The sequence below is a fragment of the Kryptolebias marmoratus genome, linkage group LG7 (genome assembly GCF_001649575.2).
Source record: "Kryptolebias marmoratus isolate JLee-2015 linkage group LG7, ASM164957v2, whole genome shotgun sequence".
Taxonomy (NCBI): domain Eukaryota; kingdom Metazoa; phylum Chordata; class Actinopteri; order Cyprinodontiformes; family Rivulidae; genus Kryptolebias; species Kryptolebias marmoratus.
In genome coordinates, this window is record NC_051436.1 from 15,746,489 (window position 1) to 15,768,337 (window position 21,849).

General features: G+C 40.6%; 3 protein-coding genes across 4 annotated transcripts; 1 reads left to right on the plus strand and 2 right to left on the minus strand.

Moving 5' to 3' along the window:
- Positions 1-1,324: 1,324 nt before the first annotated feature.
- zgc:112271 (uncharacterized protein LOC553698 homolog) lies at positions 1,325-4,911 on the minus strand. Its single transcript, XM_017427019.3, has 4 exons — positions 4,803-4,911; positions 4,548-4,612; positions 3,128-3,225; positions 1,325-1,850 (listed from the first exon to the last, which is right to left on the minus strand). The coding sequence occupies exons 2-4, from the start codon at positions 4,608-4,610 to the stop codon at positions 1,751-1,753; spliced, it is 261 nt and encodes an 86-aa protein (XP_017282508.1). The 5' UTR covers positions 4,611-4,612; positions 4,803-4,911; the 3' UTR covers positions 1,325-1,750.
- Positions 4,912-5,059: 148 nt separating this feature from the next.
- On the plus strand, positions 5,060-7,454 carry slx1b (SLX1 homolog B, structure-specific endonuclease subunit). Its single transcript, XM_017427023.3, has 5 exons — positions 5,060-5,438; positions 5,539-5,590; positions 6,298-6,612; positions 7,074-7,289; positions 7,391-7,454. The coding sequence occupies exons 1-5, from the start codon at positions 5,266-5,268 to the stop codon at positions 7,418-7,420; spliced, it is 786 nt and encodes a 261-aa protein (XP_017282512.1). The 5' UTR covers positions 5,060-5,265; the 3' UTR covers positions 7,421-7,454.
- A 766-nt stretch (positions 7,455-8,220) lies between these two features.
- Positions 8,221-19,866, minus strand: LOC108242261. 2 transcript variants are annotated; one of them, XM_017427003.3, is made up of 7 exons: positions 19,706-19,864; positions 17,945-18,066; positions 17,739-17,849; positions 14,578-14,631; positions 11,330-11,497; positions 10,418-10,540; positions 8,221-9,623 (listed from the first exon to the last, which is right to left on the minus strand). In XM_017427003.3, exons 1-7 carry the CDS (start codon positions 19,710-19,712, stop codon positions 9,561-9,563), a joined length of 648 nt encoding a protein of 215 aa, XP_017282492.1. In that variant the 5' UTR covers positions 19,713-19,864; the 3' UTR covers positions 8,221-9,560. The 2 variants fall into 2 exon arrangements, with proteins under 2 accessions (XP_017282492.1, XP_037832617.1); XM_037976689.1 differs by lacking the exon at positions 11,330-11,497 and having other exon boundaries at positions 19,706-19,866.
- Between the last annotated feature and the right edge of the window lie 1,983 nt (positions 19,867-21,849).

Sequence of the window (21,849 nt, forward strand, 5' to 3'; positions counted from 1 at the left end):
GACCGGCTCCAGAAAAGCAGCAGTTTAGTTACTTTGCTGCTCTGGAGCATCCAGGTGTGTGTTAACACAACGCCAAGGTGGAAAGACATCAGCAGTGAACTTAGAGAAGCAACTGTTGCTGCTCATCAGTCTGGGAAAGGTCAAAGGTCATTTCTAAACTATCTGAGTCCATCATGGAGAGAAAGATTAACGTATTACCTAAAGGGTGCACTAGATCATAAGACTCACTGTCAATGAAAGGTCAATTTTAGAACTTTTGTCATATATAAAGCGCACCAGACTATAAGAACCACAGGACTTCTGGAACAATGTAGCCCAAAGTAGAGGTGTTTACCCACAATGCAAAGCACTATGTTTGAAAAAAACAAAACAAAAAACAGCATATCAGCGCGAGCCCCTCATAGAAACTGTCAAGCTGACTGAGGCTCAGTTTGCAGCCACGGGGCCTGATGGTTATTCCACAAAGACGGATTTGCATCTTAGTCAGGTACACAGAGCTGAAAGTCAGAGTCATCAGTCTCATGAAGGAGGAGCTCTCCATGATAAACTCTTGTACTTAACCATCAGTAAGAAGCTCATATGAAGGACATTCCTCTCATCTTAACTGTGGCAACAGTGTTTTCCTGTCATTATGTGAATTTTCTTCACAGCTACAGCCTGCTGTTCTTTATGAATGGAGTCTAGAGGAGGTGGAGTTTTTTTAAAAATATATCTTTAATCTGTGTATTTTGAACAAAAGACGCATCAAATGATGAATGGAAAACTCCTTTTCACTCAGAAACTAAAGCAGGAAGTCTGAGTTAACAAAGTAACATGAGAGCCACCGTTGTAGAGTTTAGCTTGGACTAAACTGGGTCATGATGCAACAGAACAATGATCAGCAGCTGATCTACAACAGAACGGCTCACAAAGAAAAGAATCAAGGGGCTGCAACGATCCAATCAGAGTCCAGAACCTCGACCCGATTAAAATGATGTGATGAGTCCTTCAGAGAGCTGAGAGGAAACTAAAGTCTGCAAACCTCAATGAGCTGAAGCAACGTTGGAAAGAAGAGTGGGCCAAAACTTCTCTACAACCACGCGAGAGGCTGATAAAGTCCTACTACTGAGAATTATTGCTGCTAAAGGAGGTTCTGCTGGATGAGAGGTTAGAAAAAGGTTTTTACACACAGCTCAAACATTTCAGCCTCATTTTTATTTAATAAATACCAACAAGGTGGAATCTGCTGTGTTTATGTTCACTTGAGGTTAAGTTTGAAGAACTTTGCGTCATTTTTCTATGTCCTGTCACGTCAAACCCTAGAACTGAAAGAGGGTGGCATTTCTTTTACTCCATGACTCAATTTTATTACATTTTTTTTACTTATTTATAAGAATTGATTTGGGTTTATTTTCCATCAGCTGAATTCAAAAGGAGTGAAAAGCTCCAATATGTGTAAAAACAACAAGAAGACCTGAACATTTTTGTTACCATCCACGCCGAGGTGGTCCATCAGCTCTAACCGATAAATGAAGAACTCAAACTTCTCGTTCCCGAAATCCTGAAAAGGTCCCGTCAATCACAGCAAGCAATGATGCAACAGCAAAATACAGCAGCAGGTTTTACTTTAACAGAGCATTTCAGTGAATTGAAATGAATACCGCAGCTCAGGCGACCATTTTATTCCATGTGCGGAAAAACACGATAAGGCCAGTTTTCTGGTAGGAGTAACAAAGAGATGGGAATGTGATGCAGCGCGGCCGGGCGATCGTCACTGTTGTTTTTGTTTCTCCCACTGCTCCGGTGTGAGGGTCTTCTGTTCAAAAGCATGGATTTCTTTCATCTCCTCGGCAAGACACGTGTTCACCATCCTGCCAACACACACACACACACACACACACAGGTTCAGACTACAAAGAGCCAGAGTGAAACTGGAGGTGGATCCACCTGTGTTTATAGAAAAGCAGAGAGGGTTGGAGACTTCTCGAACTGTTTTTAATGACATCAGGGGAGCATGATGGGAAGTGTTACAAGACTCACAAACTTTGTTGATCACCATTGCTCGACATAACAACTACACATGAGCAGGTTAGTCTGAAAATTTAAAGCACTCTTTATTGTTTCAGTACGGAAGCAAAGTCTGGCCGTACCTGCTGTAATTCATTTAGGTGGGATTATCTCAGGATCGCAACTATTTCTATCAACTTTAGAAAACAGATAAGACCTCATCAAAAGAAAATGACATTTTTTCCTTAAAAAAATGACATTATTATGGTATGAAAATGTGTGACTCCCGTTACATCATTCGATATCAGGATCGTGACACTTGAAGATGATGGCTATCAGTAATCTGTTGATCAGTGATGGATGGTCTTTGATGCTATGTTATCAGCTTGATCACGTTTGAAAACAGGTGTGATTCTGTTCTGGACATCCCTGCATGGACTCAGGAACACTTCCACAGATCATTGTCTGTAAACACAGCTCACCCTGACATCCACTGATGCTGCTTAAAGCTCTATCAGGCAGAGAAGAAGCCAGATGTGAACACCATCCAGAAACTCTGCTGTCTTCTCTGGACCAAAGCTCAGTTAAGATGGACTGAGGGGAAGAGGAGGACTGTTCTGGGGTCAAGTAATTTACATCTGAATTTCTTTTGAAAACTACAGACACCACATCCTTTGTACTAAAGAGCAGAGGAACCATCCGACATGTTATCATCCCACAGCTCAAAATCCTGCCTCTCTGATGGTATGGGGGTGCATTAGAGCCTCTGGCATGAGCAGCTGCTCTCCTCAGTTCTCAATGTTTACAGACTGTTGTTAAAAGAAAAGGGGATGCTTCACAGAGAGAAACATGGAGCTGTTCTAACTTTTTTTAGAGGTGTTGCTGCCATCAAATTCAAAATTACCTTATTTTAAAAAGGTATATTATCTTAGTTTAAACATTTTGATATGTTTACTATGTTTTACTATGATTTGCAAATCATTGCATTCTGTTTATAGTCACATTTTACACAATGTTCCAACTTTTTTGGGATTTGGGGTTGTACTAGACATGCAGAAAAATATCCTGCAATTGGACACATACCAGCAGCTGAACCAAATGACAAAACTAATATGTCTGCAGCAACTCCGGAGTGTAGTACCTGTGTCTCTGTAACAGTGGTTTCCCCTCAAACTGCGGCGACACCACCAGCACTTTAAAACTGGTTGCACATCTGTTTTGGGAGGTGTCCTCCACATCCTGAAACACACAAGACAGAGCCTCACATCATCAGGGATCACGCAGCGAAACATTTAACTCGGAGATCTGACACTTTTGTTTCAAGGGGACGGTCACTGCTGTGGATGCTGTCCATGAAAATGTCCCCAGTTTCACAGATACACTGTACGCCACAGATTACTCAAGTGAAAAATATTCAAGATTCAAGGCAGTTGCCAATATTCCCAGAAGTGGACGTCCTAATATACTTACCCTGAGGTCCAACCATGCAATGTTCAAATAAATGACATAAAAGTGTCTTTCTCAAAAACAATTTGGTGCGGATTATAGGTTAAGTTGTACTTTCACCACTTTGTACCACCACCTCGTACTCAATTTCATGCTAAATCTATGTATTTCTAGGTCCTTGTCGAGCCAATGCTCTGAGCTTAAAGTTAGAGGTTGGGCATTAGGCAAACACCAGCCTACCTTCGAACTACAGAAAATATTACTAATAGTACCCCTGTGGGTTGAATCATCAATGCTGAGGAAGCTGCCAAAGTGAGTACAGAGCTTCTTTTTTTGTACCCAGGACAGTATGGGAGGGTAGTGACCAAAACTGCAAAAGTATGAATTGGAGCTGTTTGTCTCAGTCCAGTGCTCTGCTGAGCCACAGGTGCCTTTTCTAAACAAACAAACAAACAAACAAACAAACAGGAGAGTATGGCTAAGTTTAAACCATAAGACTTCTGCACCACTGTCCTATGAAAAGATAAAGGTCCAGATGAGACCACTTTAGGAGAAAAGAAAACAACATGCCAGCACAAACAACCCCCCCACCCTCCCATATTAACTGCCAAGCACGGTGGTGGGAGGATGATGATCATGCAGACATTTACATCAAGAATAAAACCATTTTTCTCAATAGTTCAACCTGAAACTGTCAAGCAATAATTACTAAGTGTTTTTAGGCAAAGCGGCTATTTTCAAACACACAAACAACACATTATTGTTGCTATGGCTTATCAGTCAGAAATCAGACTGAAATGCAAAAACTAAAGAAATACACAGTGTGCCACTGGATGGTGGTGTAGGCAAGCTCTGAGAATGACCAAAGCTAAGAGACAGAAGTATTTTAACTATAAAGTATTTTTTAAACCTTAAAGCTCCATACTATTTTGCTAGCACCTCTGTAGTTCGATCACTTATTATTAATAAAATAAAAACGTTTTTATAGTTTATGCATGTAGCTGGGGGTGAATCTACATGCCATTTCTTTTAGTGTGGAAACACCCAAATAAATGACAATAAAATTAATCGTAAATCCTGAAAATGTAGAAATATCAGCAGGCAGAGAAACCTACCACGTGCACTGCCGCGAGCTCTTTAGTAAGCTTATCCCGGATGTGATCAGCTGATACTGCCATGCCTGCAAGAAATAAATGCATATTGAATCGTTAATTATTGTTTAGCTAAGCTATTTTATTTATCTCTGAGACGAAAACAGTCAGAAGGCTGACACCGGAAGTCGTTCGGTATTCTACAAGTTTACATTTTCTCAGTCGGATAAGTTCCTTTTTTAAATCTAAATTATAAGTTTCCAAATATGAAAATGCTACCTTGAGAGATTTTCTGCTGATTTTAGTTTCTGTGATGTACGTTCACGAATGCCGGGTTATCGTCACGTGACGAATGAAAACTGACCAATCACAGCGCAGCATGGACAGGAGGCGTTTTTAAAATAACGAATCTTTACATTAGGAGCTCTTGTATAGAGACTGATTAAATTACTTTAATTATTACAGTGACATTAAATACAGATGTCCTATTTTTTAGACATAAGCGAGCCAATCACATTTGTTTGATTTGTATAACGTGCAGTTTTCTTGGGTACACAAAGAGATGGAAAGCGTCCTTTGGAATTACATTTTTGATCAGGCAGTTTTGCGGCCCACTAAAACAGTAGCTGTCCGAAAACATCAATTCGCTGTGCGACAATGTTTATGAATTAGAATATTTTGCCAGTTACGTTTAAAATAATTAGAAATAATAGATGCGCACAGAGTTTAACATTCATTTACTATGGTAGTAGAGGTTGAAAGTTTTTTTGGTGTGTACATGCTATACTGCGTCAACCCGAAATTCAAGGGTCGTATCTACATCGGTTTCACCGTGAACCCCGAGCGGCGGATCGGACAACACAACGCTGGGAGACACAGAGGGGGAGCCAAGAGGACCAGTGGAAGAGGACCATGGTGAGACATCCTTATGATGCTGTGCTGCCTGCCCTCACTACACGATGTGGTCTGTGAGGAATCCTCCTGGTTATAATTTATAACCTCTTGTTCTGATCAGGGAGATGGTCCTCATCATCCATGGCTTCCCCTCAGATATTGCTGCCCTGAGGGTAAGTTCACTGAAGTGAGAGGAGCTCGCAGCACAAGATTCTCTGCTTTATCCAGAGGTGTTTCACAGCTTCAATAGATGGTCCAGTGACGGGTTACTGGAAATGAAAAGCTTCAATATTTTTTTACAACAACAAAAACACATTGTAAGCTGACTTTGTCTGATCAGAGAAACCAATACATGCATTATATTGCCAAAAGTATTCACTCACCCTTCACAATCGTTGAATTCAGGTGTATAAAATGAAGCACCTAGACATGCAGACTGCTTCTACAACCATTTGTGAAAGAATGGGTCACTCTCAGGAGCGAACCGTGATAGGATGCCAGCTGTGCAATAAAGTCCAGTCATAAAATTTCCTCACGACTAAATATTCCACAGTCAGCTGTTAGTGGTGTTATAACAAAGTGGAAGTGATTGGGAATGACAGCAACTCAGCTGTGTAAATTTAATTTAATTTTTTTAAAGATAATAGGTAAAAGCTCCCTGTAATTAACAGATACAGCCTCCAGTTGGTGAGATCTGATAAACATTAATTGTAAATAAATGAAAATAATCCAAATATTATTGATTCCTCATAAGATACAGTTCAATCTGTTATTGATCAGTTTGATCTGGTGCCCCTACATCATCTCACAAATGTCCTGAATTTCCTCTTCTGCTGGATAGTAAAGTGACATAGCTTTTATTCTGGTGTTTCGGTGTCAGTTTGAGTGGGCGTGGCAGCACCCGCACTCCTCTCGGCGGCTCCCCCACGTTCCTCGGCGTGCCAGGAAAGAGTCGAGCCTGCAGTTCCACTGGCGCGTGGTCTCCAACATGCTGCGAGTGGCGCCGTGGAGCAGGCTGCCGCTGACCGTCCGCTGGCTCAGACAGGAGTACAGGATGGACTTTGAGCCCAGTCTGCAGCCCCCCCTGCACATCCCCATCGCTTTTGGCATCGTGAGGGCCAAGAAGAGGCAGCCTCAGCTGTCAGCGGGGGACGAGGAGACCTCCAAGTGTTTCCTCTGCAACAAGCTGCTTAAAGTAAGTCGGTGTTTCCATTGCCTTTCAGCAGTGTGCAATAATAACCCAAACCATGCATTAGTCCTAAACACCGGATCAATCTGGGATTAAACTAAACCAGGGCTGTCAAACTCCAGGCCTCGAGGGCCACTGTCCCCGGAGTTTTAGGTTTTTCTGCTCCAACACACTTGATTCAAACGGTTTAATTACCTCCTCACTAAATCATCAAGTTCTCCAGGAGCACGACAACAAGTCATCCATTTAAACCTGGTGCTTTAAAGCAAGAACACATCTAAAACATGCAGGAGAGCGGCCCCCGAGGAACGGAGTTTCACACCCCTGAACTAAACTCTTAGTTGTTTTTGTGTGACAGCTATTTGCAGAAGTTTCTTCATATAAGTCTGGGCTTTTACTGAGAGAAGTCCTAAACATGAGATCAGTTCTGCCTGGTTTTCAGTCTGCATGTTTTCTCTCTTCGTCAGGCGTCAGAGAAGCTGAGCTGTTTCCACTCGTCGTGTGAGATGAACAGTCACTTAATCTGCCTCGCCAGGCGTTTCCTCGGCCTGGAGCTGTCCAACCTCCTGCCGGTGGAGGGGGAGTGTCCGTCCTGCCGCCGCCCCGTGCTGTGGGGGGATCTCATCCGTCACAAACACGGCTGCTTCGAAGGCCTTGAGGAGATCAGCCCAACAGGTCTTCAGGTGAGTTGGGCTTCTGGACGATGCGTAAAAAACCCAGGCTGTGATAGAGGAAACTCTTCCCAGCTTTCAGGTTTACTGACATTTTTTTCTGTCTCCTGCAGAGCCACTGGGCAGATGAGCTGCAGATATGAAGCTGCCACTCAGGGTCATCACAGCTACATTTCAGAAAAAAACGCAATAAATAAGATACGAATAATAAGTAACAGAGTGCACTTTTTAGCTGAGTGTTACCTTTTTGTCTTTTCAATTATGTCTGTTTTAAATTGCATCAAATATTTGTAGAAAAGAAAATGCATTCTTTGAAAAATGAGATGTTTTTATGTTTTGTTTTCAGCAGACTTTGTTCTGTTGAGTTGAGAAGTATTTTTTTTATCAGTTCAGCCTTTTTTGTGTAAAATGTGTGAAATTTATAATTTATAATAAAAGTATATATATTCATGTTAGCTTATGTTCTTCGCTTCTTGTTACTTTTTTAAACTGTGAAAATTTCATTTATAATGTGGTTCTGGTTTCATGTTTAAAAGATTCAAAGTGTTTTCTAACAGTCCAGAGATTGGGTGATCTATCTGTGGGCCCGTTCATTTCTTTGCCTTTTTAAAGGAAAAAAAACAAAAAAGAAAACTTGATTCAACCTCAGCATGTGTTTACAGAAAACTCACTGTGAATGTGATCTGTTCTTTATTCTCATTGGTCAGTTCACAGCACCACTGGTGATCACATAAAAAGTTCCAGGAGTAAAACTGTAAAAGCTAATTTCTCTCAATAATTTGATAAAAATGCTTATCAGAGTGACAAATATAGCAAATATTGTCAGAGTACTGTGCATGTAAGAAAGTCTAAGGATTGACCCCTTAGATGTACAACCCCAATTCTAGTGAAGTTGGGATGTTGTTTAAAATGTAAATGAAAACAGAATGCAATGATTTGTAAGTCTCATAAACTCATATTTTTATCACAATTGAACCTAGCAAATATCTCAAATGTTTAAATTTAAAAAAAGTGACCATTTTAGGGGGAAAAATGTAATTTTCAACCTAACAGCTGCAGCATAACTATAAATGTGTTTCAGCTCCATGTTTCCCTCTGTGAATCATCTCTTCTTCTAACATCAGTCTGTAAACATCTATAACCTGAGGAGAGCAGCTGCTGGAGGTTTTGGAGGAATGTTGTCCCATTCTTGTCTGATGGAGGAGTGTAGCTGCTCCACAGTCCTGGGTCTTCTTTGTTTAATGATGCACCAGATGTTTTCAGCTGGTGAGAAGTCAAGGCACGGCAAGAGGGTCTCTGGATTGCCCCCTGGCATGGGGGTCTTTCTGTGTGCAGGTTACATCTTTTCCATGTTCATATGTTGGTTTTCTCCAGGTGGTCAGCCCACAGTGGTGGTGGGAGTTGGGAGGGGTGGGTTGGGGTAGAGTCACCCACCCTTAATTTACTGAAGGCCGAAAACGATGTGAAAGAAAAAATAAAGTACCATGATACGTGAGCAATATGTTAGCATTTACTGTAAACTTCATATAATGTGATTGTTTTGTGTGTATCATTTCCCAGATAATTACACGAATTACACTCTGACATTTGTAAGAAAAAATACAAATTGTTTTTATTCAGTGTTCTTGTGAGTTTACTAATACAGCCCAACTTCGTTTGGCACAACTGATTTAAAGCAGCAGATTAATGCTGTTGTCTAATTTCTTTAAATGAGCTCATTTTATTCTGATGGGTGCACTGACAATGTCTGGCATCTTGCTTTTGAAGCTACAAAATGTAGACACGCTTATATTATAGTACAATCACATTTTTCAAGACCTCTGGGATATTCCTGTCTACTCTGGATATTTAAAAAAATATATATATTTAAAAGAAAAATACAAGTATATAAGTATATAACAAGGCTAAATGTACCTATAAAGCAGGTGTAGGCAACTCTGGTCCTGGAGAGCCACTATCCTGCATGTTTTCCTTGTTTCTCTGCTCCAACACACCTGATTCAGTGGTTAAATCACCTCTTCATGTTCTGCAGAAGCCTGTTAATCACCCATTGGTTTAAATCAGGTGTGTTGGAGCAGAGAAACAAGTAAAACATGCAGAATAGTGGCCCTCCAGGACCAGGGTTGCCTACCCCTCCTATAAAGGATTCAGAGAAATTACAAGAAATTCAAAATAGGTAACAAGTTTTGTTAGTGCAGCCATCTGTTCACATTATAAAAAACAGTATCTGATCATTTGTTGATTAAAAAAAATAATTGACTGTGGCTTTTTAGTGGCTATAGATCAGTCTTGCACGTTCAGCTGGTTAGTCTCCGCTCTCTGCGGCGTCTGGACTGTGATCATCGGCTGTGGGGCAGAAAATAAAGGAAGAGATATCAGCCACAGAACTGTTGACCATTACAAATACAGCAAACATATTGTCTTATCACTGAGAGACACTGGCAGGCAGGCACTGATTTGAGAGGCTAACGATCCTTTTAGGGAAAATGTTCATCTCTGTAGGTTCAACAAACCTGGCTTCTTTCTGTGGAATCCAGGTTGGTTGAGGGGTGTTAAATTGTGAACAATTTGGATTATAGACAATGTGGACACAAATGCCCCAGACCACTCCTTTAATGTGGCCTCAGCAATCAAATCTTAACATATATTTAGTCTGTTCTGAGTGCATTCACACACCAGTTTTGTCTTCTTTTATTCGTCTTTCAGCTGCTCCCTTTAGAAGTCTCCACAGCAGATCACCTGCCTCCATCTCTCCCTATCTCAGCCTCCTCCTCTGTCACACCAACCCTCTGCATATCCTCCTCCCTGGCAGCTCCAAATTCCACATCCTTCGTCCAATATGTCCTCTGACCCTCCTCTGCTCATGTCCAAACCATCTCGGACTTGTCTCTAACTAACTTTGTCTCCAAGCCTGAGCTTTATCTCTGATGGACTCATTTCTAACCCTGTCTTTTGTGATCACTGCCAAAGAAAATCCAGCTCCACTTTTTGTCCTTTTGTTAGCAGCACCATCTGCAGACCAAACACGAAGCGTGGCTTTGTTTCAAAGGCAAATTAAAAAGTGCAACAAGAAACAGTTTGTTTCCTCAGCCGCCACAGGTGCACTGGGATTACTGACCTGAACACTGGTCTATACTCACCATTTTGGGAGCCGGCCCACAACAGTTGACCACCTTGCAGCAGTATGCAGCGAGCGTGACAGAGATGGCCAGCAGAGCAGCCTGAATGAGCACTCCCCCAGCAAAAAAGTGGGCATGCATCTTCTGTAAGAGGAATAAGAGTTGCTAATATTAGATTGATACTGACCTGTAAAGGTTAAAGCTGACTTACTTTTATATATTGCTCCAGCTTATACTTTAACGATTTATTGGACATCTACAGCTGTTTACCTTGAGGAATCAACTCGATTCAAGATGGCCGTCACAGCTAAGCAACTTTAGCAAACATAAAAATGGCTATACCGTAGTCAATTTTACAGCTTGGTAGTAGCTGAGAGTTGTCATAAACTTACATTTTGAGTGCTAACTGATTGTGTGAGATCTGTTTTTAAAACTTTGGCATTAATTGTTGGAGTCAAGCCTGTCTGTCTGTCTGTTAGCAAAATATCTCACGAACCACTGGACATATGATAATAAAAGTTTCATGTGTACATCAACAACTGAATTACTTTTGTAGTCAACCCAATTCAAGACGGCCACCACGGCTAAGCAATCCTCACAAACACAAAGATGGCTATAACTCAGCTAGTTTTGCAGATAATGAGCTAAAATTTGATGTGGTGGTAGCTGAGCATTACCCTCAACACATGCTTCAAGCGCTAACAGATCATGTGAGGTCTTGCCCAAGATTGTGCATAATGTTTTTTTCAAGGTCTGACCAAATCGGCTACAACTCTAGTCCTTGCCCTCGTAAAATGATCTAAGTGTAAAACTCTGGCATCTGCATTCCTTTAAGAAATGCAAGTCCTTTAATATGTGACTCTTCACGCATAATTGGGTGCTCCTCACTGGAGCATCAGTGTGTGGTTCTCATAAAGAGAACACACTCCTTACCTCAAGTTGATGACACATTTCAGCATATTTGGATTTGTTGTTTTCGCCGCTGTCATAGGTATACACCCAGCAGCCGTGTACAGAGTTTCCCAGTTTGACCAAGGTAAAGATCATGTTTACGATGCAGGCCACACATGACACGATCTGCATTCCCAAGCAGGCCCTCAGCTGTAACCAAGAAGAGTGTCTCTTTACAGTGAGAAGTTCTGGCAGGGACATGAATGTTTTTTCAAACTTTGAGAGTTTAGCTTTTTTAGTAACAATTAACATTGTATTTTGTGCATACCAGATACATACATACCATGTACACTGCCTGGCCAAAAAAAGTTGCCATCTGGATTTAACTGAGCAAATAGGTACAAGCTTCCTCTTGGGTAATTACTGCATGGGTGATTATGTTTAAGATGGAAACAAGTTATTTAACCCCAACTGGTGCAATGAGTTTCTTCTCATTTCTTAAACAACCATGTGGAAAGACACATCCTGTGGTTGTGGAAAAGATGTCAGACTGTTTGAGAAGGGTCAAATCATTGACATGCATCAATCAGAGAAAACATCTAAGGAGATTGCAGAAACTACTAAAATTGGGTTAAGAACTGTCCAACGTATTATTAAAAACTGGAAGGATAGTGAGGACCCATCGTCTTTGAGGAAGAAATGTGGCTGGAAGAAAATCCTGAATGATCGGGATCACTTAAATGTTTGGTGAAATCAAATGGAAGAAAAACAACAGTAGAACTCCGGGTTACGTTTAACAGTGAAAGTAAGAGCATTTCTACACGCACAATGCGAAGAGAACTCAAGGGATTGGGACTGAACAGCTGTGTAGCCTTAAGAAAACCACTAATCAGTGAGGCTAACCAGAAAAAAAGGCTTCAATTTGCTAGGGAGCATAAAGATTGGACTCTGGAGCAATGGTAGAAGGTCATGTGGTCTGATGAGTCCAGATTTACCCTGTTCCAGAGTGATGGGTGCATCAGGGTAAGAAGAGAGGCAGGTGAAGTGTTGCACCCATCATGCCTAGTGCCTACTGTACAAGCCTGTGGGGGCAGTGCTATGATCTGGGGTTGCTGCAGTTGGTCAGGTCTAATGAGGTCAGCTGACTACCTGAATATACTGAATGACCAGGTTATTCCATTTCTTCCCTGATGGCACGGACATATTCCAAGATGACAAAGCCAGGATTCATCGGGCTCAAATTGTGAAAGAGTGGTTCAGGGAGCATGAGGCATCATTTTCACACATGGATTGGCCACCACAGAGTCCAGACCTTAACTCCATTGAGAATCTTTGGGATGTGCTGGAGAAGGCTTTGTGCAGGGGTCAGACTCTACCATCATCAATGCAAGATCTTGGTGAAAAATTAATGCAACACTGGATGGAAATAAACCTTGTGACATTGCAGAAGCTTAATGAAACAATGCCACAGCGAATGTGTGCCGTAATCAAAGCTAAAGGCGGTCCAACGAAATATTAGAGTGTGTAACCATATTTTTTGGTGGTGACTCTTTTTTTTGGCCAGGCAGTGTATGTTATTTCATTGCACAGCTTTATTAGCTTAGAAAAGTAAGATCATGCTGAACATGCCAAAGCCACAAAACTCAGCATCTGTGTCAATTCCAAGACTTTTTGTCATGACTGTACATGTAAAATGGGAGGAAAGGCGACCTCGTGTTTAGACTCTAAAATAAAAGTTAGTTTCACTTCATTTTGTTCCCTCAGCAGCTGCTTCCTGACAAACATGTCTGCTTTTTTGTTCACGGTGCTGTGGTCTGCAGCAGTTCTGCACTGAGCTCCTGTTGCACAACACCCAGCTGCTGCAGGAATGCAGCCCTGCTCATCATCAGTGTTGTTAGTTACAGAAAGCAGACAACAGAAGCTGCGACATGTGAATGGGCCTATTGACAGGACAGAGGACGGGTGGAAGAATCAGCTCCATTCATCTGCTTCAGGATCTGAAGACAGCTGATGGAGTGCAGTATTAGTATGAAAAAGGGAGGGAGTGGTAGTGGGGGNCGTCTAAATTAAACCCATATTTTAATCCAGGCGGCTACTATCACATTCTTAGTGTAACTAGAAGTAGAGGAGTGAAGAGGTGAGTAGAGGAAGGCTTTCAATGCTGCCAGAGGAGCAGAATCTGCTTCCATAACCACCCATGATGGGAGGAATTCATTCTCCTCTGACTGAACCCATAAATTCAGATTTTCTTTATATTAGTTGCCCTGTAGTTGTAGAAGAAGTTAGGTAGAACCATTCCACCTCTGTAAGACTTGATGGCTCAGCCTGGGTGGTTTCTTGCTCCAAATAAAATACAGAATAACACTATTGATCTTTTGTACAAAAGTTAAAGGTAGAAAGATTGGAATACACTGAAACAGATAGAGGAAGCTTGGGAAGATGTTTATTTTCATGTCATCAATTCTAGTGGTCAATGAAAAAGATTTAGTAAGGACCATCAGTTAAAATCGTGTTTAATTAGTGCAAACAAAGACAGGACATCTTTCTTATAAAAATTAACCCTTGTGTGCTGGTATAGAACATGGTAAATCCAAAACAAAAACAACTGGACTTCTATTCTGTAGTTGAAGATGTTTTGCTTCTCATCCGAGGAGCTCTCTGAATACAAAAAAGAATTGAATATTTTGAATTGAGAAAGCTTGTTGGACGTTGCACAACGTAGACAAAATTTACAAAAAACGGCAAGAAAGAAATAATTGAGATTGATAGAATTTTGGTTGAAACCCATCACTCCTTGGGGCTCTGTAGCTCAGACAGAAGTGTAAACGGGTCTCAGAAAATGGGACTTTACAGTATATGTCTTTTTTCTTTTTTTTTTAAGATTGTTTCACATTTTTTCACTGAATGTTCAACTGACTGTTGATGACTTCTGAGCTGTCCAAATAGTTTCCTATCTTTTGCAAACAAACTCTTCATTTTCCCCACAACTTTTTTAGGACATAAGTACTTCTTCCACCCAGCGTGTGTCTCACTGCTATAGAACTTACCACTTCCTCTTTGTAAATAAGAGAGCCGCTGGCAGCAGCTTTCACATTTGTTTTGATTTTCGGTTTTCTGGACAATTCTTATTTAGTTCATACATTAAAGTAAATGCATGTTTTCTTATCTTATTACAAAGGTCATGTTGGATTTTTGGGGGCAGCAGCTACATGAACACACTCCAACATTTCTTCAGAAGTTTTCTGATTGTCTTAAAATGTTATGAGCCTCCTCTGGAGCAGGTAACTTACTTTTGGCAGATGGAGATTCTGTGCTGATACAGCCACGTACCCGGCTATTACAACCTGCAACAAAAAACAAACATCACCAAATGCCCAATGAATAGAAAATATACCAGTTTGAAATCGTATTAGAACAAAGGCAGTGCCCTGTAAGCAATATTCCCGTATTCAGTTCTACACACCTGACTTTTAATAGGTTCGTTCAAATATTTTGATGAAGGACTCTGCGGAAAAGTTAGGAACACTTATTATCTTACCTGTTGTAGATAAACTAACTTATCCTGAGAAATGCTGCAGTTGCAGCCATTACAGTCGAACCCTGAAAACAACGTTACGTGCCATACAGCTCAGAGTGTGTTGTTACAGACTCTGAGCTACTACCGCATCCGATTTCAGCACAATATCTGTAAAATGAACCAAGTCACAGCCATTTTTCTTTTTTTGTTGGCTAAGGTCAATTAGCTGTGGTGGCCATATTGGATTTAACTGACTCCAAACCTAAATCAGTTGTAGATGTACAATCAAATATGACTTTTTTAAGGTTTCATTAAAATTTGTGCAGTGTTTCATCAAATATTTTGAACACAGACACAGGCAAGAAACATTAACCCTTGCCTTGGCCTTTCTGTGGCGGCCGAGTGATAATAATGACAATCTAGCCTATAAGTTCTATCACAGAAGAGCATGAGCAAATGAGTTAATCATATTGTATTTTCATTTGTACCTTATAATTTTTGCTTTGTTATTGTGTAAAGCCACCTCCAAAATGAGCCACTTCCTGCGGTCTGTTTACACACAGGTGCACATCCTTTCCAAGTGCAGTGAGGCACTGCCATCCTCAGGTAAACATGAAAACTATAGCTTTGCTTCTAATCCTTTCATTCATTGTAGTTTTATCAAAAGCAATAACAAAATGACGACAACATCATTTGCTTTTACACACAAGCCAAACCCACATTTTTATCACTCGCAACTGAAGATGAAGCAATAATGTTTTTTGCCTCTGTGTGTGTGTGTGTGTGAACTAGTGGATGGACTTTAATGACGCTGTGAGAATGTATTCATTGGATGAACAATTGATTACCCTTTGGAGTCAGTCCCTTTCAAAATGGCCTCCTCAGCTAAGCGACGTTACCAGACAGAAATTTAGTTACGAGTCAGTTTTACAGATGATGAGCTCAAATCTGATGTGGTAGTAGCTGAAGCTTTTACCCAATACTCTGAGCACAATCTGACCAAACGAAATCTGCTCTTAAAACTTTGTCATTAACATTTGAGAGTCAACGCTCTTGTTAGCAAAATATCTCATGAACCACTCAATGGATTTTAATGAAATGTTCAGAAAACAGTCTTTGGATGTCCATCTACAACTGAATATATTTTGGAGTCAAACCAATTCAAGATGGCTGCCACAGCAGGCTGACTTAGAAAACAGAAACATTTCTATAACTTGGCCAGTGATACAGATATTGATCTAAAATTTGGTGAGGCAGTAGCTGAGAATCCTCCCCAGCACATACTTTGAGCTCTCCACATTGCAAAAGATCTTTAACGAAAACATTTGTTTTAAACCTTGACATCAACCCTGTTTGCCTGTTAGCAAAATATCTTATAACCCACTTTACTGATTTTAATGAATTTCTCAGAAAGTAATTGTTTGACAGACATCTACAAATGATTAAACTTTGGCATCACGCCTATTTCAAGATGGCTGCCCCAGCTAATCAACATGAGTCAATACAAAAATGGCTAGAACTCCGTCAAATTTGCAGATTTTTTATTTTTATTTTTAAAATGTATTTATTTCAAACATGTATACACAACAAAACAAAAAAGATAATAAAAGTAATAACAAAAAAATTTAACAAAATTTAAGCTATTTAATTTAGATTTTGAGCTAAAGATTTAGTGTGAGAGTCATACTCTGAGCACCACTAAGATCCTGGAGTACATCAGGAAGAAGAAAGTCCCCAATGATGAACTGCTGAGTGAAATAAAGCAACAAGACAGAAAGAATACCGAGAGTACGGAATACTTTGCAGCCCTCTGTATGTACTGCTTATACCAGCTAACTTGGCTAGTGAACACATCCTACAGGTTTTTCAACTTGAAAGTAGAAAAGTGTCAGCTTGTGTTTCAGGTCACCAAAGTTTCCAGCAAATGGAATTCAGCTGAACTCGCTTTTCACCGACAACTTGTTCCCAACTCTGCAGCGACGAGCAGGAACTCTGAGACGATGCTGCAACTTCTAATCTGACCTGTGTTCATTTCCACTTCAGAGATACTGAACATACTGATAGTTTTCTTCACTTTTCAGGCCTGCACCTCTCTGCCAGACATGAGAATTACCATAAGTGGTTGAAAAGCTGCACTGCCAAAAATTAATTACTGCACCACTCCTGAGATGTTCAGACAGGTTCAGGCCTCCATATTGGAGAAACCAAACAGCCTCTCCACAGACGCATGGCTCAACACAGGAGAGCAGCTCTTCAGGACCAGACTCAGCTGTTCACCAACACCTCAAGGATAAGGGACACTCCTTTGAGGACCAAAATGTTCATATTTTGGACCAAGAAGACACATGGTTTGAGAGGGGGGTGAAGGAAGCTTTTTATGTTAAAAGAGAGAAATCAACTTTAAACAGAGAAGGTCTCAGATTCCAGCTTTCTAAAACCTACAACAGAGCATTAAGCCTGATACCCAGTTAGTTTCACTCTAATTCACACCTTCGTGTACAAGACCAAAACATCTCTCTGTAAGCCAGGGAAACAGAGACCCTAATGACTGTCAGGATGGAGGGGAGGGAGATCAATCTGCAAGTGAATGTAGCTGCAAAAACAAAGCATCTCATGCAGTTTAGAGCTTGGAACGCCACACTCTCCAGCTTTAAACTGAAGAGAAGAGAAACATCTTCAACTACAGAATAGAAGTCCAGTTGCTTTGCCTATTATTATTATTATTGTTTAAGTTTTTCAGTTAGCGTTCTGCTTCTTTTAGCTTTTACACCTCATTTGTAGCTTCTTCAGCAAATTTCAGCAGAGATTCAGCACTAAGCAGTCACACTGCATTTTCACAAGGGAAAAAACGAGTTTTTCTAGTTTTAATTGTCTTGTTAGTTTTGTATCTTACTGTTTACATGAAGCATAGCGTATGAGTACTTGTGTGCTTACCAGCAAAGATAAAACGATCAATGTAATGTCGAGTGACGGTTCACCCTGGCCTTTAGCAAGAAGCACACCAACACCGATGATCTTATACAAACCCAGGCCAATCTGAGTTATCTGCAACACAAGGAGGCAGAACTTTGAATTAAGCCCGCACTATAGGTGTCAGAAAAGATTGAAAAGATTTTCACAAACACACACACACAGCATACCCCAAGGGCTTTGGGTTCTGCCTCCAGGTACTTCTCCTTCCTGCGGCTGTCTCTTTGAAAGGTGACTGAAACCAAAGGGTTTTGAGACGAGGGGATTCCCTCCTCCACAACCACTTCTTCGTCTGAAAACAGTGGAGCCGCACAGTTAGTCTAGCTTTTTATAATTATACTAATGCTAAAACTTCAAAGGCTAATGCTAATTCTAGCTCGGCACTTTTAGCTTGTGTTTTGCTATTTTTAGCTAGCGCTACTTAGCTATTATCTAGCGTTTTGCACTTTTCAGCTCCAGGTTTGTTACTTTTTGTTTTTGTTGCTCGTGGTTTGCTTCTTTAAACTAGCATTTTTCTACTTGTAGCTTTTACCTAGATTTTTGCTACTTTTGGCTAGCACTTCCTACTTTTAGTCCTTAAGCTAGTGTTTTGCTGCTTTTAGCTTTTAGCTTGCATTTTGCTACTCTATCTAGTGCACACTACATGTTACTTTTAGTTTTTAACTTGTGTTTTAATACTTTTTTGTCAGCATTTTGCAATTTTTATATTTTAGCTTTTGTTTTTCTACTTCAAGCTAGTTTATTTGCTATTTTGAACCAGAATTTTGCTACTCTTAGCCACTTTTAGTGTTTAGATAGCATTTTGCTGCATTTAGCTTTCAGCTCAGTTTTAGCTTCTTCCGCAAAGTTATTCAGAATCAGACATTCACACTCCATTTTCTCAGTAAAAGAAATTTCTCTAGTTTTCAAACTGTGTTTCTGATCCATCTTGTGAGAGCTGTGTGTCAGTCGTCCTTTCAGCATGCAAACCAAGTAAATATGATAGTATTTAAAATAACATAATGTGGCGTTGTTGGAGTATATGTGGCGCTGTACCATTCCCAGAGTTTTTACCTGTCAACATCTAAACAGTCTTTTTGCAGCACTGGTTGCACACTACAGCTGTATCTACAACAGGTAAGATATTTTGTCTTCATAACTCCTACACAGAAATTTGCTTCAAAATGGCTGGAATATCAATTTACCTGAGGAACTTTTTACTCTAATCTGACAAAAAGTAATACTAATTTGACACACAGAACCAATAAAGTGAAACAGAACAGCACTAAGATCTCCAGAGAGTAGAAATGTGCTGAAAACGTCTGAAACAACAACAATCTCGACAATGAACTTGTTTTTCCATCTAAAGATGTCCAGATGCAATGTTATTGCCAAAAATGTTTTTTCTGTCTGTTAGCAAAATATCTCATGAACCAGTAAGCAGATTTTATTGAGACATACAGACAGTAATCTTTAGATGTAGAAATACAACTGATTAACTTTTCGAGTGGACCCAATTCAATATGGCTGCCACAGCTAATCTGCATCAATTCTTTAAATAAGTTCATTTATCTTTACCTAGTAATGCTTGTTCTGAAATGTGTCATGCTGCATAAAAAGAAGATCTGCATTTTAGTAGGCAAAAAATATGTTAAAACTACTTTAATGTCTTCTCATAAAAGAGCTGTGAGCTGTTAATGTTAATGCAGAATCAGCCCTTTAAAGAATTTCTCCTTTCTCGTCTAACATCCATGTTTTTTATCAGAAACCCCCTAATAACATTGTTCATGGTTTGTATTTAAGTAACAGTCAAAGATCCTCCTACGTGAACCGTTATGTGAAGCTGCTCCTTTAAGCACACAACATCTGGATTTCCTCACTCTGTCCACTAATGTAGAAAAGTGTACACACTGTTTTCAACTCAGAACTATGCATCTGTGAATTTTAATTACCTGACATGGTGGCAAAATCCGTCTAAACCTCACCAACCAGACGTCTTTGTTTGTCTTCTTTCGAAAGTGGAAAAAAAATAAAAATAAAGAAGTTTGTGTGCTGATTCAGCTCCAGAGTTTTGCAATCATTAGCTGGAGTTCCACTGTGCTCCAGTAAGAGCCCACTGACGGAAACTGGGTCGAGGGTGGGGGTTGGGGCTTGGGGCGTGACGAGGTCCGATCCTCTGAGAGGGCTGAACAATCTGAGCCTTCACTTTTAGGCTCTGTCTATTTAATGTTTCTACTCTATCTGCTCAGGAAATGATATGTATGAAAAGTTTGTTGTTGTTGTTTTTATTGAAATGTATTCCCAACAACAGCAATGACGACCAGAACATTACTGAATACATATTGCCAAAAGTATTCGCTCGTCTCCCTTCCCACACATACAAACTTGAGTGACATCCCATTCTTAACCCAAAGGGTTTGATATGATGTTGGCCCACTCTTTGCTTCAACTTCCCCTCTTCTGGGAAGGCTTTTCACAAGCTTTAGGAATGTTTATTGGAGTTTTTGACCATTCTTTTAGAAGCGCATTTGTGCCATTTGAACTACGCAGTCATGGGGGAGCACCAGGCAGTGCCTGACCCCCCTCCCTCAGTGTCACGTCTCGGGAACCCAGATTGGTACAAGAACCAGGAACGACAGAAATCAGTTTTCGAAAAAGTCAAAACAGTGTTTATTATTTACAGTGGAGAAAGGTGCAAAGATATGTACAGTGGTCTTCCGCCGGAATCCTGAAGAAGAGGAAAGATGTTTACTGATGGATCTTGGAGGAGATTGCTTGTTCTGGTGTTACTCTGGTGTTACTCAAATTATTTGTATCTTTCTCTTACGGGTTCTTGAATCCTTGGTGGAGAAGATGGGTGAGATCCAAAGGCCTCCCGAGGAGATGAGGTGAATGAAGACAGGCAAGTGGTTGGAGGGCAGCAGACCAGACTTCCAGAGGGTCATCGAGGAGAGTACTCAGAAAACGTAGCAGGAAAACAGGCCAGGCTCATCTGAAGGTACAAAGCATAAAGGTAAGTAATTTCTTCCTCACACACAAATACTGGCTGAAGACAAAACTACNGTACCTTTGTCCTGGGGGCTGCTGACCCTGTGCTTCACTGGCAGCTTACCTCTGTGTGGACACACAGCTGCCTTGGGGTGGTGCCAGGTGTCTGTTTGTCTGGGACTGCTGCTGCCTTGTGGGACTGCATCCACCTGTCCTCTCTGCTCTTGGGTGCTGTAGATGGCCGGCCTTCTACTGTTCACAGCACTTGTATTGCCCAGTTTGTACTGGGAATCAGTCCATCTTGAGTTGGGTGGACTCCATCATGTCTGCTTTGGTCTAATCAATTCAGTTCAATTTATTTACAGTATATAGCACCAAGGAAGCCAGCAGATTGCAAGAAATCTTCAGTTTGGCAGAAAGTGGCAAGAAACAACTCTCTTTTGACGGGAAGAATCCTACAGCAGAACCAGGCCCTGGTCAGGCAACCATCTGCCTCGACCAGCTGGAGTTTGAAAGGACAGAGAATTTCCTGAATGAATGTGTCACAATGTTGAGTTTTTTTAAAGGACCCATAAATGTAGACACAGAAACAGAGGGAGTAAATAGATCAGGTATTTTAATAAAATTTAAAGAAAACGAGACACCAATGTGTACGAACCAAGGAGCGCAGGGAGCAGGAAGTGTAACCAAACAGTACGGGACGTTGAGCGAACATGAGCTGAGAGTAGAAGTACTGGGAGGGATGATGACCCAGGAAGTGCAGCTCAGCTGATTAGCAAATGAGAAACAGGTGAGTGATGAGGAGCTGAAGGCAGCACTGACTGAGGGAGGAAACGAAACATGGTGCATATAAAGATAATTACAGAAATAAACTCAAAGACAGCAAAACTTCAGGATTGTGACAGAATGAATGAATGGATGGATTCAATTCAATTCAATTCAATTCAATTCAATTCAATTCAATTCAATTCAATTCAATTCAATTCAAAAAGGGAAATTAAATAATGGATAATAATAATTAAATTATTAAAAATTAAATAATAAAAAAATGGATGGATGGATGGATGGATGGATGGATGGATGGATGGATGGATGGATGGATGGACGG